Source organism: Eleutherodactylus coqui, chromosome 4, assembly GCF_035609145.1.
Source record: "Eleutherodactylus coqui strain aEleCoq1 chromosome 4, aEleCoq1.hap1, whole genome shotgun sequence".
Classification (NCBI taxonomy): Eukaryota; Metazoa; Chordata; class Amphibia; order Anura; family Eleutherodactylidae; genus Eleutherodactylus; species Eleutherodactylus coqui.
In genome coordinates, this window is record NC_089840.1 from 138,698,465 (window position 1) to 138,715,056 (window position 16,592).

At 47.1% G+C, this 16,592-nt stretch overlaps 1 protein-coding gene across 1 annotated transcript in view; it reads right to left on the bottom strand.

The window, feature by feature from the left end:
• EIF2D (eukaryotic translation initiation factor 2D) overlaps positions 1–16,135 on the bottom strand; it is a 57,638-nt gene extending 41,503 nt beyond the window's left edge. The window contains exons 1-3 of the mRNA XM_066600200.1: positions 15,835–16,135; positions 11,561–11,751; positions 410–493 (exon numbers count right to left, since the gene is read on the bottom strand). Coding sequence (XP_066456297.1) covers positions 410–493; positions 11,561–11,751; positions 15,835–15,890 — 331 coding nt within the window. The 5' untranslated portion in view covers positions 15,891–16,135. The remainder of the gene's footprint in view (positions 1–409; positions 494–11,560; positions 11,752–15,834) is intronic.
• Between the last annotated feature and the right edge of the window lie 457 nt (positions 16,136–16,592).

Below are 16,592 nucleotides of genomic sequence, written 5' to 3' on the forward strand. Positions count from 1 at the left end.
GCACCCTAAATGCTTCTTTAGCTAACTGGGCACTACTTCTCCCAGACACTCCAAAATCTCGCGAAAAGCCTTCCAAGAAGATTGAAGGCTGTTGTAGCTGAAAAACCGGGGCAAACAGCCGTGACTTTAGAATGGTATATGTATATGTAACAAGCCGATTAAGTTTTTGGCCATCTAGTATAGAAATAACAGATTTTAAATGAATGGCTAATAATGTGGGTACTTGCCCCTTGAGCTGCAGGTCGGGGTGTACATAAATACATCTTGGCTGGAAAGTTTGTCTTTGAAAGCTTTCCGAACATTTGATAAAAAAGAACGCTCTGTAATATGTTGTATTTGTACAATTCCATTCATCCCCCACATTATTGCATATCATTGTCTGGAGACATACCACAAACATTTGCATTACCTGCCCCGCCAGCCATTTTTTCAAGCACCGGCGGCCAAGTGGTAAAAGTCGGGAGAAGATCTGGAAAACTCCATAGGGTATAAACTGCAGAAATAAACAAGAGCGAATATTACCAATCTCTGCTGATATAAATATATAGCTTACATGATACTCCTCATTGATGCTAGTACAGGTCAACCCCTTCCCCTCCAGCGTTAACAGCCCAGTGTGTCGTCAATAGTTGTGAGCTTAACCTATGGCAGTAGTCCGGTGAAGAACTACTCCCTTAACTGCCTCTAAAACACGTAGAAAATTAATGAATAGTAAACATATACGTGGTGTAATAGTACACTAATAGCGCCATGAAATATGTCAGTAATGGATACATGAAATTGAACTGCAATACTGCTAACCGTAGTTCTTCGTGCACACTTTGATCAATTTGTGAAAGCCCATCTGTCAGGCACGAGGGGACTCCACCGGACGAGACCACAACAGTCAGACTTGCCTTGGGCCAATGGCCTCCACATAAAGTAGGGCATGTAGTACCAAGACTACTTAAATTGCCTTGGACAGCTAGGGGTGCAGGGCACATTCACAATAGAAGCAGCTACACTCCATATGATCAATGCAAAGAGGATCAGACATCACATCCCATCCAAGAGATACATATATGTGCATGTTACGCTAAAGTGGCTGAAAGCAAATACCAAATATATACCTGGTGTAACAGGACACCACTAGTTAATTTGGAGCCAGTTGACCCAAGGAGAGGCGAGCCTGAATATTGGGGTCTTGTCTGATGGAGTCTTCTTGTCGCTGACAGATGGGCTCTCACAATTTGATCAAAGTGTACACTAAGAACTGCAATGATTTACTTAGTATGTTTAGCAGTTGAATTTCATGCATTCACTACTGGCATATTTCATGGCGCCATCAGTGAGCTCATACATCATGTATGCGTTTGCTATTTGCTTTCGACCACTTTTAAGTAACATTCACCTATACTGCATGTATTTCATCTTGGATGGTTGGCCGATTCCCTTTGCAATAAAAATAAATGAATAGTTATGGTGGCCTGATACATGTAATATGAACCATTATGGTCTAGGCAATATCTAGAATACTGCAATCAGTTCCTCTAATCTGGCATCACTAGATCCTGTTAGGTGCCAGATGATAACATGTTCTGATTTGTCCATTATAGCAAGGAATAAAAAAAATGTACTGTCACATAGGCTGCCGTTATTTTTTTGCTCAGGCCTATTTTAGCTTGAGCGGGCCATGAGCATCAGCTGAACCCAACGGGCTTGATCGGATAGGCAAATTATGGGTTTTCCAGGCAATTTTTATTGAAGACCTATCATCAGGATAGGTCATTCATAGCGGATTAAATAGCGTCTATAGCTCAGGACTCCGACTGATCAGATATCTGGTCACCACTGTCACGGTAAAACACATAGGGTATGGAGCAAAAGCAGATCACTCCGACCCCCGTGTAGTGGCTCCACTGGTAACTGCAAACAAAAGCTCCCATTAAAATCAGTGAGAGCTGCACCAGCAATTACCAGTGCCGGCCACACGGGTCAGAGTGATTTGCTTTAACTTCGTACCCTGTGTGTTTTGCTGGTGGTGCCTGAACAGCACTTTGGTCGGGGTCCTGAGCGACAGACCCCAGTAATCAGCTATAGATGATCTGTCCTGAGGATAGGTCTTCAATAACATTTGCCTGAAAAACCCCTTTAAGGTGTTTATAAACATTATACTTAGGTGGATGAAAATGGACAATCGTCTTAGCCAACCTGCGACACCTCAACATCAACTGGTTGGCCATGGATTAAATTGTCATCCAATATGTAAAAGATCTTTCTTCCATGTACAAGCTTGATCCTGTCAATGCTGACACTGCCATGGATATCAACCAACTGAAACAAGCAGTGCAAAACCGAAAAACATGGAGGGAGCTCGCCTTTAGGATCGCCGCGGGTCGTGAAAACTAAACGGCTAACACCACCACAATCTTTTCTTGAAGGAACATTCCCAGAATGACTGGTCGTCCATTGCGCACCGTCACTGAACATGTAGGGGCAGATTGAATGGCTATAATGGCTGATATGGGTATGGCGGTGTCTGATGATTGCTCAGCCAACAGTTGTTCAACCAGTGTTGTTCTCTCTAATATGTATGATCACCTTCAGCAGGACACAAGCCATAGGACTCACTTATCCAGGCCGTCTGTACAGAGAGCTCTACCCTAAATGTCCTCGGCCCATAAATATAAAGCATTATTAAGGAGGCAGGAAGGGTGTGGCGGTAACACGGTTTACATGGTATACAGTAATCATACACACACCTTTATTTCTCAAGCCTGACTTCATTAACTTCAGTGACAGAGCTGTTGTTTACAGCTATCTGCCGAACGGCTACAGTAAGGCTGGGTTCACACCTGCGTTCGGGTCAGTTCAGGGTTTCAGGCTCTCTGCTCCGTTTCAGGAGGAGAGAAACTGATGTTTTTTTCCCTATTGGTTTCAATGGGGTTTCACAAAAGCGAAAAGCAAACTTAATAGCTTCAGTTTACTTTCGTTCTGCTAGGTTTGCGTATTTTTGGATGGGAGAATAGCACAGTTGGAAGCTTTATTTTTTCATAGAAAAAAAAAAAGACTACTGAAAATTAATGAAATGGGAGCCTTTCCATTTTTTTAAAATCAATGGGAAAAAAAAACAATCTGTATTTTTCTGTTTTATTTTAGTCTGTCTTTACCAAAAACGGAGCAGAGAGAGACAGAAACCCTGAACTGACCCTAACGCAGGTGTTAGGGCAAACTAACCTAGCGTTACACTGAAGGCCCACTGCTAAGACACGTTTTTCCCGTTACTGGTAAAAAAAGGGACTCATTACAACTTAAACAGCATTTCCACCTAAAATTATTCATTGACACTACAATTGGCTTCTACCTCGTTGGGGTGTTTTGCCTTCCTCTGGATCAACATTGGGGGGTAATGGGCTGAACTGGATTGACATTTGTCTATAATCAGCCTTATATACTGATTTTACTATGTTAAATGTAAAGCCTGGAATCAGAAATGTCTCCTTGTGTGACGCCTTTTAATGATCGAACTATTTCTTGGTTATACGTGCTTTTCGGTAAGCCAGGCACCAACCAATATGGCCAATTTAAGAGCTCCACCGGGGAATATGAATAACAGGCCTGAACAGCTACGCCCAGCATAAGCAGACAGATTTGGAAGGATGGGACCACCAAAGCCCCTCTGGACCCTTAGTGTAGACATAAGACCGAATGCACACGGGCGAATTTATGCTGTGGAATCCACGGCAGGCGTCTTCCCGCGGGTTCCGCAGCAATGTCCGTCCATAGCAAGCAGTGTAAAAGGGATTCTTCCACGCACACGAGCGAAAATCACTTTCGATTTCCACTCGTGGAGGAAATGGGGGAAAATAAAAATAAAAATAAAAAAAATCGCACCATGCTCCATTTCGGTGCGTTTTCCACACGGACGGCTTCCCTTGCAGTCAATGGAAGCCGCCCGACCAGCAGCCTTTCTGGGATGTCAATTCTGGAAAGATTGCAAGACCCACGTCATCACCTAGCGACGGTGGGGGGAAATCTTTACTGGCCCATCCGAACTACAGAGAATGAAGAAAAATGCAGGTAGACAGGGGTCACCGGCCGCGGCCAGATTCCGTGTGTGGAGTGTACAAGAGATGAGAACTGTCAGACACGCTCACTGGTTGTGTTTACTTGTTTCCCCAGATGCCAGAACTTACCTGCCTTCATTAAAGGACCATTTACACTGTAAAATGATCACAATGATAGTGATAATCGCTCCGTGTGCAGGCAGGTAAAGACCAGCAACAAAACTCATAGCAGCGATGACGTATTGGTGGCAGGACCAGTGTTATAGCTTATGCACAAGTCGTGGTTTTCCCCCCGGTAGTTGTGGGGGTCAGTCTGTGGGTTATGTCCCTCACATCCTCACCAATGACTTGTGGCTGGAAATATCATAGTGTGTTAAGGCACCAAAGACTATACTTACTGCACTGTGTGCAAATGATGTATCCAGTAATGCTTCCCATGCACCCTAATGACATCAGTGCTAATGAGTCATAGAACTCTATAGCTTTCACAACATACAAGGTGCTGAGTTCATCCGGACAAGCTCAGTCATCCACCGGCTCCCGGACACATAAGCGTTACTAAGCTAATTAAAGCCGGTGGGCATTTTGTAACCACAACTCATTAGCATAATGTCATGTATATCAAGACTTTCTCACCTACAACAGGAAGTGTTCATGAGGTCATCATTTCAGTAAAAAATTAAAGCATATCTTGAAAAGAGCCACCCGATCATATGATGAACACGGCAATTTCCGACATATCTCTACTAAAAACATGATATTGTAGCGACAATCAGCGTGTGCAAATGATCAAGCCTGTCTGATTCAAGTCTTAACAAATCTGTCCTAATCCAAGTCATGTCTACAGACACAGGAAGAGAGCGGCGGAACGGAGAACCAAAACAGAGAACATTTTGCAAGGCTTCGAGACATTTTAGCTCCTCCCATAACAGCAAAACAGCCAGTTAGCCAGTTAGCCCATGTGTACGGCCCGCGGGTGCCCGCATTATCACTAAGTGACGGCACAGGAAATAAAAAAAAAAAAAAATTGTACCGTGCATGACTATCTGCGAGCCTAGGCGGCCATACCAAATACAGGTTGGCGCCCTATGCAGGGTCACCGTCCAGGCTCACAGCTCGAATCTGCTTCGAGCCTCCCGCATGCAGAATCCGATCGGGTTGTGTAAGCCCAGTCTTAGGGTGGTTTCACATCTGCGCTCAGCGTTACGCTTTCCTACTCCATTCAGGAAATAGGAAAGGGGAATCCCCACCGCCGAACGGCTTCGTCTCAGGACGAAACCAAACATCGTTGAACCGACCTCATTGCCTATTATGGGGTCTGTTTGGTTTCCGCACAGCTGCCTGGCTATTGAACGAAAGAAACAGCACTGCATGTAGCTCCGGTGTGTACCGGGCACAAAATCTGAGACTAAACAGCGCAGCATGCCAGGCACGGCTGCTGTCTGCTATATGCACTGTGTGGGAGCAGAACAAAGGAAACTACGAACGTATATGTGAACAGAACTCTAGAGCTACAAAGTTGATGGACCACATTTATTTTTACAAACATACAATTATTATGGCAAAAAGAAATTTGTGCCGCCTCGTGTTCGCATACAACTCTGCCCCGCATCTTCCCGCCTCGTGTCCGCATACAACTCTGCCCCGCATCTTCCCGACTCGTGTCCGCATACAACTCTGCCCAGCGCCTTCATGCCTCGTGTTCGCATACAACTCTGCCCGACGCCTTCATGCCTCGTGTTCGCATACAACTCTGCCCGGCGCCTTCCCGCCTCGTGTTCGCATACAACTCTGCCCGGCGCCTTCCCGCCTCGTGTTCGCATACAACTCTGCCCGGCGCCTTCCCGCCTCGTGTTCGCATACAACTCTGCCCAGCGCCTTCATGCCTCGTGTTCGCATACAACTCTGCCCGGCGCCTTCCCGCTTCGTGTTCGCATACAACTCTGCCCGACGCCTTCATGCCTCGTGTTCGCATACAACTCTGCCCAGCGCCTTCATGCCTCGTGTTCGCATACAACTCTGCCCAGCGCCTTCATGCCTCGTGTTCGCATACAACTCTGCCCAGCGCCTTCATGCCTCGTGTTCGCATACAACTCTGCCCGACGCCTTCATGCCTCGTGTTCGCATACAACTCTGCCCGGCGCCTTCATGCCTCGTGTTCGCATACAACTCTGCCCGGCGCCTTCATGCCTCGTGTTCGCATACAACTCTGCCCGGCGCCTTCATGCCTCGTGTTCGCATACAACTCTGCCCGGCGCCTTCCCGCCTCGTGTTCGCATACAACTCTGCCCGGCGCCTTCCCGCCTCGTGTTCGCATACAACTCTGCCCGGCGCCTTCCCGCCTCGTGTTCGCATACAACTCTGCCCGGCGCCTTCCCGCCTCGTGTTCGCATACAACTCTGCCCTGCACCTTCTCGCCTCGTGTCCGCATACAACTCTGCCCTGCACCTTCCCGCCTCATGTCCAAATACAACTCTGCCCGGCGCCTTCCCGCCTCGTGTCTGCATACAACTCTGCCCGGCGCCTTCCCGCCTCGTGTCCGCATACAACTCTGCCCGGCGCCTTCCCGCCTCGTGTCCGCATACAACTCTGCCGGCACCTTCCTGCCTCGTGTCCGGATACAACTCTGCCCGCTGCCTACCCGCCTTGTGTCTGGATACAACTCTGCCCGCTGCCTACCCGCCTCGTGTCTGGATACAACTCTGCCCAATGCCTTCCCGCCTCGTGTCCGGATACAACTCTTGCCGGCGCCTTTCTGCCTCTTGTCTGCATACAACTCTGCCCAGCGCTTTCCCACTTCGTGTCCGCATACAACTCTACCAGGCACCTTCCCGCTTCGTGTCTGGATACAGCTCTGCCCGGTGCCTTCCCGCTTTGTGTCCGGATACAACTCTGCCCAGCGCACTGTTATAAAATGAATTAGTAATTGGGATGGGGATATGATTGTGGGTAAAATCTGCATGCAAAACTCAGTCTAAATCTGGTGGCACCACTTTTGGGAGTGACAGAAGAAAGACTGTATATCTGTAATTTTCTGTGTAAGAACTAATCCTTTACGTCAAATCTTTCCTTGGCCTATAAAATATAGTCTTCAGTCTAAATGAGCAGCATTAAGCATTCTGCTTGCATGGCCAGGATACATTGTTATACTCTTTTTTACAAAACTATTGTGTTCACTTTCACATTTGTTACTAGGAGTTTGGGGGTACAGTGCTCTTATGGGAGATCCCTCCAAAAGCTATAGTGAGTGGCCAACCCATTTGTCACCCCCAACCCCAAGACCTACCTTCAGGAGGGAATCAGCCAGTTAGGCTTGAAGGGTTCAGGAAGGCTTGAGATAAACTGCATCACTCTGCACTGTTGTACAATATATTACAAGTTTTAGCTCATCTAAGTGCACAAAAGAGAACAAGATCTCGGCCTTTCAAGAGGATACCAGCCAGACATGACATTGCTGACTGGACATTGGAGATACTGACTATTCCTAAATGGACCACTCTAAGACTACTTTCACATCTGTGTTGGGGGTTCTGGTTTCCTGCTCCATTCAGGGAACCGGAAGGGGAATCCCCTGGCCAACCAGGTCCATCATATGATGGAACTGAACAGCGCCACACCAACCCCATTTACTGTAATTGGGTCCGTTCGGTTCCCGCTCAGCTCCCTGGCATTTTACCGGAAGCAAAGCTGTACATGCAGGATGTCCGATACTTTGTGCCGGATCTGTGACAGACCCAGCACAGATGTGAATATGGCCTAAATCCAAATTTGGATTGTGTGGAATTGTACAAATACATACATGTAGTGTTATGAGAAGGCTTTGTAAAGGATTTCTTGAAGACTAATAGATACTTAGCACTCAAAAAGTGTATGAGAGGGTTCTGGAGGTAAATAAACCAGGTGTTGTGGATCCGTGGGCCACTGTCCTGATCTGTACTACATACACCCAGTGTGGAAAGTGTATTGTGTACCGGTATGATGGCGGTCTACAACTAACAGTGTATTCCATATACGTTTACAACTAACATTACACATCTACAACTAACAGTGTATCCCGTCCACGTCTACAACTAACAGTGTATCCCGTCCACGTCTACAACTAACAGTGTATCCCGTCCACGTCTACAACTAACAGTGTATCCCGTCCACGTCTACAACTAACAGTGTATCCCGTCCACGTCTACAACTAACAGTGTATCCCGTCCACGTCTACAACTAACAGTGTATCCCGTCCACGTCTACAACTAACAGTGTATCCCGTCCACGTCTACAACTAACAGTGTATCCCGTCCACGTCTACAACTAACAGTGTATCCCGTCCACGTCTACAACTAACAGTGTATCCCGTCCACGTCTACAACTAACAGTGTATCCCGTCCACGTCTACAACTAACAGTGTATGACGTCCACGTCTACAACTAACAGTGTATGACGTCCACGTCTACAACTAACAGTGTATGACGTCCACGTCTACAACTAACAGTGTATCCCGTCCACGTCTACAACTAACAGTGTATCCCGTCCACGACTACAACTAACAGTGTATCCCGTCCACGACTACAACTAACAGTGTATCCCGTCCACGACTACAACTAACAGTGTATCCCGTCCACGACTACAACTAACAGTGTATCCCGTCCACGACTACAACTAACAGTGTATCCCGTCCACGACTACAACTAACAGTGTATCCCGTCCACGACTACAACTAACAGTGTATCCCGTCCACGACTACAACTAACAGTGTATCCCGTCCACGACTACAACTAACAGTGTATCCCGTCCACGACTACAACTAACAGTGTATCCCGTCCACGACTACAACTAACAGTGTATCCCGTCCACGACTACAACTAACAGTGTATCCCGTCCACGACTACAACTAACAGTGTATCCCGTCCACGACTACAACTAACAGTGTATCCCGTCCACGACTACAACTAACAGTGTATCCCGTCCACGACTACAACTAACAGTGTATCCCGTCCACGACTACAACTAACAGTGTATCCCGTCCACGACTACAACTAACAGTGTATCCCGTCCACGACTACAACTAACAGTGTATCCCGTCCACGACTACAACTAACAGTGTATCCCGTCCACGACTACAACTAACAGTGTATCCCGTCCACGACTACAACTAACAGTGTATCCCGTCCACGACTACAACTAACAGTGTATCCCGTCCACGACTACAACTAACAGTGTATCCCGTCCACGACTACAACTAACAGTGTATCCCGTCCACGACTACAACTAACAGTGTATCCCGTCCACGACTACAACTAACAGTGTATCCCGTCCACGACTACAACTAACAGTGTATCCCGTCCACGACTACAACTAACAGTGTATCCCGTCCACGACTACAACTAACAGTGTATCCCGTCCACGTCTACAACTAACAGTGTATCCCGTCCACGTCTACAACTAACAGTGTATCCCGTCCACGTCTACAACTAACAGTGTATCCCGTCCACGTCTACAACTAACAGTGTATCCCGTCCACGTCTACAACTAACAGAGTATCCCGTCCACGTCTACAACTAACAGTGTATCCCGTCCACGTCTACAACTAACAGTGTATCCCGTCCACGTCTACAACTAACAGTGTATCCCGTCCACGTCTACAACTAACAGTGTATCCCGTCCACGTCTACAACTAACAGTGTATCCCGTCCACGTCTACAACTAACAGTGTATCCCGTCCACGTCTACAACTAACAGTGTATCCCGTCCACGTCTACAACTAACAGTGTATCCCGTCCACGTCTACAACTAACAGTGTATCCCGTCCACGTCTACAACTAACAGTGTATCCCGTCCACGTCTACAACTAACAGTGTATCCCGTCCACGTCTACAACTAACAGTGTATCCCGTCCACGTCTACAACTAACAGTGTATCCCGTCCACGTCTACAACTAACAGTGTATCCCGTCCACGTCTACAACTAACAGTGTATCCCGTCCACGTCTACAACTAACAGTGTATCCCGTCCACGTCTACAACTAACAGTGTATCCCGTCCACGTCTACAACTAACAGTGTATCCCGTCCACGTCTACAACTAACAGTGTATCCCGTCCACGTCTACAACTAACAGTGTATCCCGTCCACGTCTACAACTAACAGTGTATCCCGTCCACGTCTACAACTAACAGTGTATCCCGTCCACGTCTACAACTAACAGTGTATCCCGTCCACGTCTACAACTAACAGTGTATCCCGTCCACGTCTACAACTAACAGTGTATCCCGTCCACGTCTACAACTAACAGTGTATCCCGTCCACGTCTACAACTAACAGTGTATCCCGTCCACGTCTACAACTAACAGTGTATCCCGTCCACGTCTACAACTAACAGTGTATCCCGTCCACGTCTACAACTAACAGTGTATCCCGTCCACGTCTACAACTAACAGTGTATCCCGTCCACGTCTACAACTAACAGTGTATCCCGTCCACGTCTACAACTAACAGTGTATCCCGTCCACGTCTACAACTAACAGTGTATCCCGTCCACGTCTACAACTAACAGTGTATCCCGTCCACGTCTACAACTAACAGTGTATCCCGTCCACGTCTACAACTAACAGTGTATCCCGTCCACGTCTACAACTAACAGTGTATCCCGTCCACGTCTACAACTAACAGTGTATCCCGTCCACGTCTACAACTAACAGTGTATCCCGTCCACGTCTACAACTAACAGTGTATCCCGTCCACGTCTACAACTAACAGTGTATCCCGTCCACGTCTACAACTAACAGTGTATCCCGTCCACGTCTACAACTAACAGTGTATCCCGTCCACGTCTACAACTAACAGTGTATCCCGTCCACGTCTACAACTAACAGTGTATCCCGTCCACGTCTACAACTAACAGTGTATCCCGTCCACGTCTACAACTAACAGTGTATCCCGTCCACGTCTACAACTAACAGTGTATCCCGTCCACGTCTACAACTAACAGTGTATCCCGTCCACGTCTACAACTAACAGTGTATCCCGTCCACGTCTACAACTAACAGTGTATCCCGTCCACGTCTACAACTAACAGTGTATCCCGTCCACGTCTACAACTAACAGTGTATCCCGTCCACGTCTACAACTAACAGTGTATCCCGTCCACGTCTACAACTAACAGTGTATCCCGTCCACGTCTACAACTAACAGTGTATCCCGTCCACGTCTACAACTAACAGTGTATCCCGTCCACGTCTACAACTAACAGTGTATCCCGTCCACGACTACAACTAACAGTGTATCCCGTCCACGTCTACAACTAACAGTGTATCCCGTCCACGTCTACAACTAACAGTGTATCCCGTCCACGTCTACAACTAACAGTGTATCCCGTCCACGTCTACAACTAACAGTGTATCCCGTCCACGACTACAACTAACAGTGTATCCCGTCCACGTCTACAACTAACAGTGTATCCCGTCCACGTCTACAACTAACAGTGTATCCCGTCCACGTCTACAACTAACAGTGTATCCCATCTTGCCTGTTGGATAAAGGTTTCTCTCCATTTCAAACACAATGGGGTTCTTGCTGCGGACGTAGACGGTCAGCGAGTCTCCTTTGTGCGCGTACACCTTCACAACACTCAGCTCTTCCTTGGTTGGCATGAGGTCCGACAGGTTTTCCGTGCTCAGCGAAGGGAACGACACACTAACATCGGCTCGCAGCTTTCTCCTGTGCAAAACAATATGAGGTTAAAGCACAGCTTACAGAGTCCTATGTCAGTACCGATACAGGCTGGAAAATAAGGGCTCTCTCACACTACGGGCGTATATCCCACGCGGGAGCACGCAACAGTATACCATGCATTGCGTACTTGCTGCGTGCTGCCGATCCCCATACACTATCTTGGCGTGTATGTATGTGTAATATACATCAAAATAGTGTTTTTCCTCGCCACTTTCAGAAAATCAAAACTCTTATCAAAGACGGCCAGCAGTTTGATTAAAAATGCTGCACTATTTGTCTTCTGCAGCTTCTACATACCCCTGTATATAGACACTGCCTGCAGGCTAAGTCTAAATAGGAGATCTGTCAGTGAGGGATTATTACAGAATGTAGTACATATCTGCCCGAGACAGTTTCTATACGTGCACAAATGTCGCACGAATATGAACCCGTTCTTTTAAATGGGGTCATATACATGAGCGATTTTTTTCACACATTGTGGCGCAGGAAAAAATTGCAGTATGTCCTATCTTTGGGCGCTCCCTCGAAACGCTTTGCCTAATCCATTGTTTTCAATGGGGAGAGCACGGCATCATGTAGCGAGGTGCACGTGTTGAAAACAATGGGAAACACTCGGCAAACCCTTTAGCTGCTCAGAAGATCGCTACTTTCCCGAAGTAATGCAATGCGGTTTTAACACATCACATGTTGCCGAGCGCGATATCAGGCCGAGTTTCACTCGTGTGAAATTAATCGGAGATGTAACTGCATGCCCAGTTTTGCAGCAAAACAACAACTTCTTCACAGGCGGGAGTGCTTTTTAACAAGGAGTGCAGCTTTTGGCCGGATCATTGCAGTTCTGTAGCCGCTTAAATGTGCCATAAGTAAATTTTAAGTCAACTCCCAATTCTGCGTCTTGAGAAAAAGCAGGATGCTGTCGGTGCCAAATATCAAACCCCAATAATCTCCCAGGTGACAGAAATACTATGGATGTGTAACAGATGACATGCTACGCGTACGTCATCAGTAGTGGGTTTTATTTTCTACTGGACTATACTGATCCATGTTTGCCCAATTGAAAAGAAGGGCAATATGGAGGCAAAGACAAAAACACAAGTTGTGAAGCATTTTTAAAAAAACGCCGTAAGAAAAACAGCCATGTGATTAGCTGGATAGTTACATTAGCTCAGTACTGCCCAAAATGTGGACCAAATACACGCCCATCCGTAAGCAGCCTTCCTAGTGGTGTGAGAAGACCTTCATGGTACTCCTAGAGGAGAAAGGTGTGCCGGCCACGGCTCTCACAGTTTTCCCTACAATTGCGGTGACACCGTGTCAACACGCTGTAGTTGTATGGCCATTTAACAGAGAGCAAAGAAATTTGATAGATTTATGGTAAAAACCTTGGTTGACCGCAACGTCTGAATTCAGATGCAGATCCATTTTGGCATCAGGTACAAAGAATTCTGCAAACCCCATTCCGATGAACAGGGGATGGTCCGGGACAGATCACCCCAGGGGTCTTACCTGACTCTCTCAGATGTTTATGGGATGTTGCACATTTATCCGGTACTCGAATGTATATAAAAATCTCCATTTTCAGAACCATCAGGTCAAGAAACACAGAGGGGCCAATTTTTCAAAGGTCACTAAAAACTATGTTTTATTATTCATATCCCAGAAACCATTGGGTGTACGAACATGTGAGCGGTGGCATTCTCTGCATAATAACATGTAATAACATTTCTACTAACGCTGTAATTCCAATACAAGTTAAAGTAAAATTTAAAGAAAATTTTCAAAAAATATTTTGGAACTGAGCCACTCCAGAACGAAAGCTGAAAAAAAAATTATATACATTTAGACACACACACCGTGTTTCCCCGGAAATAAGACAGGGTCTTATATTAATTTTTGCCTCAAAAGACACGCTAGGGCTTATTTTCAGAGGATGTCTTATTTTGAGAGTCACTTACCTAGCAGGCTCGGTGAAGGTCCCTCCTGCTGCTTTCCAGAAAGCCGTCGCAGTTCCGGCAGTTCTCAGCCGCCCACACAGGATCACTTGCTGGTTACGAGATTCATAAATCCAACCTCCACAAAGCGATGGCTGTGATTTGATTCTTTGAGTGCTGCTCAGCCAATCAATGCTGCGTGCAAAGAACCAATGACAGCTATTGATTCGTGGGAGGTGGAATTTATGAATTGGCTCAGCTGCAGCTATGATTGGTTCTTTGAGCGCTGCTCAACCAATTAATACAGCGCTTAAAGAACCAATCATAGCCATCGCTTTGTAGAGTGATCCTGTGTGGTTGGCCAAGGACTGCAGCAGTGAGAAGGATCTGGACCGAGCCTGCTGGCTAAATGGCTTGGCTTACCTGTGTTGAAAGTGCTGGAGGAAGCATCTGACCACTGCGGCCAATTGGTCATTGCCGGCGCTCCTGGCATCAGCACCCAAATCCTGGCCGCTATGATGAGTGGAGTCTGGGGACTCGACGCTGTGGCCACTGATTGGCCACAGTGGTCATGTGCTTCTGCCTGGCCCGCCTAACCAGAAGTCACCTCCTGGTGTTAGCCTGCTTCCTGGGCCCCAGGCAAGTATAGTCTCATTGGTTATTTTAGGCAGGACATAGCTGGGGTCAGGGTTTTGTTTTGATGCCAAAACCCTTCTGACTTGTATTGGAATTACAGAGTTAGGTGATAGATGTTATAAATCTACATATTATTACGGAGAGAATGACACTGCGCACATCTTAATACACTTAACAGTTTCCGAGATACGAATAATCAAACATTATGGTTCTCGTGACCTTCGGAAAATCTATGCTGAAAATTGAGAATTTTATATATATTCTAGTAATGGACAAATGTGTAAAGTTTCGTAAAATTCGAAGATGGTCTGGTGTTGCCCCTGGAGCGACCCACAGGACAGTTTACATAATGCGAGTTCACGCCAAAGTGGAGCGCAGGCAGAATAGCTTCGTGTCTCCTCAGCACACACAGATATGGCGGCATCTTCACGGTTCATTATGAAGTGGAGACGAAACCTCAGCGCCCCACATATTAGTTAAAATGAAATATATATTTCTAAGGCCGCCTTCATACTTGCGATAAAATTGCACGATATTTGCGCGATGTGATGAGTTTTTAACACTAGAACCTCCTATTGTCTATCATGTGAGAAAATCGTGGGTGGCAGTGAGATGAGATTATTTTCAGGAAAAAGCATCGCTGGCGCTCAAAAGTCGCCTGAACACAAATGCGATTTGCTACGATTTTCTCGCAGCGATCTCACGATCGCCGGTGTGAAGGCGCTCTTATGCAATATATACTGACAATAGACCAGACAACACTATGTGCACTACAGCACACATATCATAAGAAAGGCCCACACCCACCACCTCATTTTATGTGACCCACTGCCCGTGCAGCAAGCCTCACGGGCATTCCTGCAGCTTCGCTCCAATGGTGGCTAGTCTGTGACCACTAGCCTTTTCCCCCCTCCACCTACCCGATGTCTGCGTGTGCCAAGGGGAGAGGCCAGAGTTCACAGACTCAGTAGCAGCTGCCGCCACCAGGCTATGTCTGGGTTAGTGAAATACTGCCCATCCAGAGGCCAATAGGGGGATCACTATTACTACTGACACTACTATGCGGGTCACTTATTACTACTGGGGACACTATTACTACTGGGACCACTATAGGAGCCAGTGTTACTACTTGTGCCACTATGTGGGGGTGGGCAAAGCTATTACTACAGCAGCAATTATGGGAGGAGGGGGCACCATTACTACTGTAGCTGATATAGCAGACACTATTATTACTGAGCTATTACTAATGGGGACACAATGGGGGTCTCTTATTACTGGGTTCACTATGGTGGTCCCTGCTACTACTGCGGCCACTATGGAGGTCACTATTACTGTACAGTGTTACAATTACAATCAGCCCTTCGATGACAGCCATAAGGCTGCTGTGGCTCCCGGTGGAAAGGAGTCTGCTGCCCCCCGGTCTACAGGGTACTACGCCCTCTGTCACAGTACATGCGGCAGGCTGTACAGGGAGGAAGCGGTTTATGGCGGCGCTCATCACCTGTCCGAGCCTTTCATGGCCGTGTTGGACTTCACTTTGAAGGGTTTGGCAAACATGGCTGAAGTCTACTAAGAAGACGGCAGGCTGGAGCGGCGGACCGGCGTCTACATACAGCATGAATCATTCCCTGGGGGCCGCCATGTTTGGTCCGTTCCTCAATGCAGTACTCCTGGAAACGCGGTCCTCGCGGAACGTTCCGGCCAGCAGCTGCCGCAGCGGAGTGTCTGCAGTAAGGCTGAGCCGTCTGATGTCGGAGTGCTCACACGAGTTGTACAGTCCGTCCTTCCCCGTACACAGCAGCACAGGGACCCCGAGAGCCCCTCATTAACGGGCAGGCTAGTAGAGTGTTGGTGAGTGAGAAGCCAAAGACTAAGGCCTCATTCACACCACTTTGATTTCGGCAGGTATTACGGCCGCGTGAAACGCAGTGAATGGGGTCAATGAGAGTGAATAGACTTCCATTGATCCGTAGACATTGGTGCGTTGGTAGTGATGTGATACAGCGTCATGCGCAGTGCACTCGCAGACATATGCGGTCTCTGAGGCGGTATTTACAAACAACGTTTTACCAATACGATCGTGTGAATGAGCCCTTAGGACAGACTCGCGCGTATTACACGGTGAATCGAGTCAATACAAGTCTGTTTACACTCATGCGTATATACATTGCATATACCGTAATACGGCATGAAAATAACACCGCCTGTTCTATTGTACTGCTTATTACGCACGGTAGAGCCTATTGTAATTAATGCTGT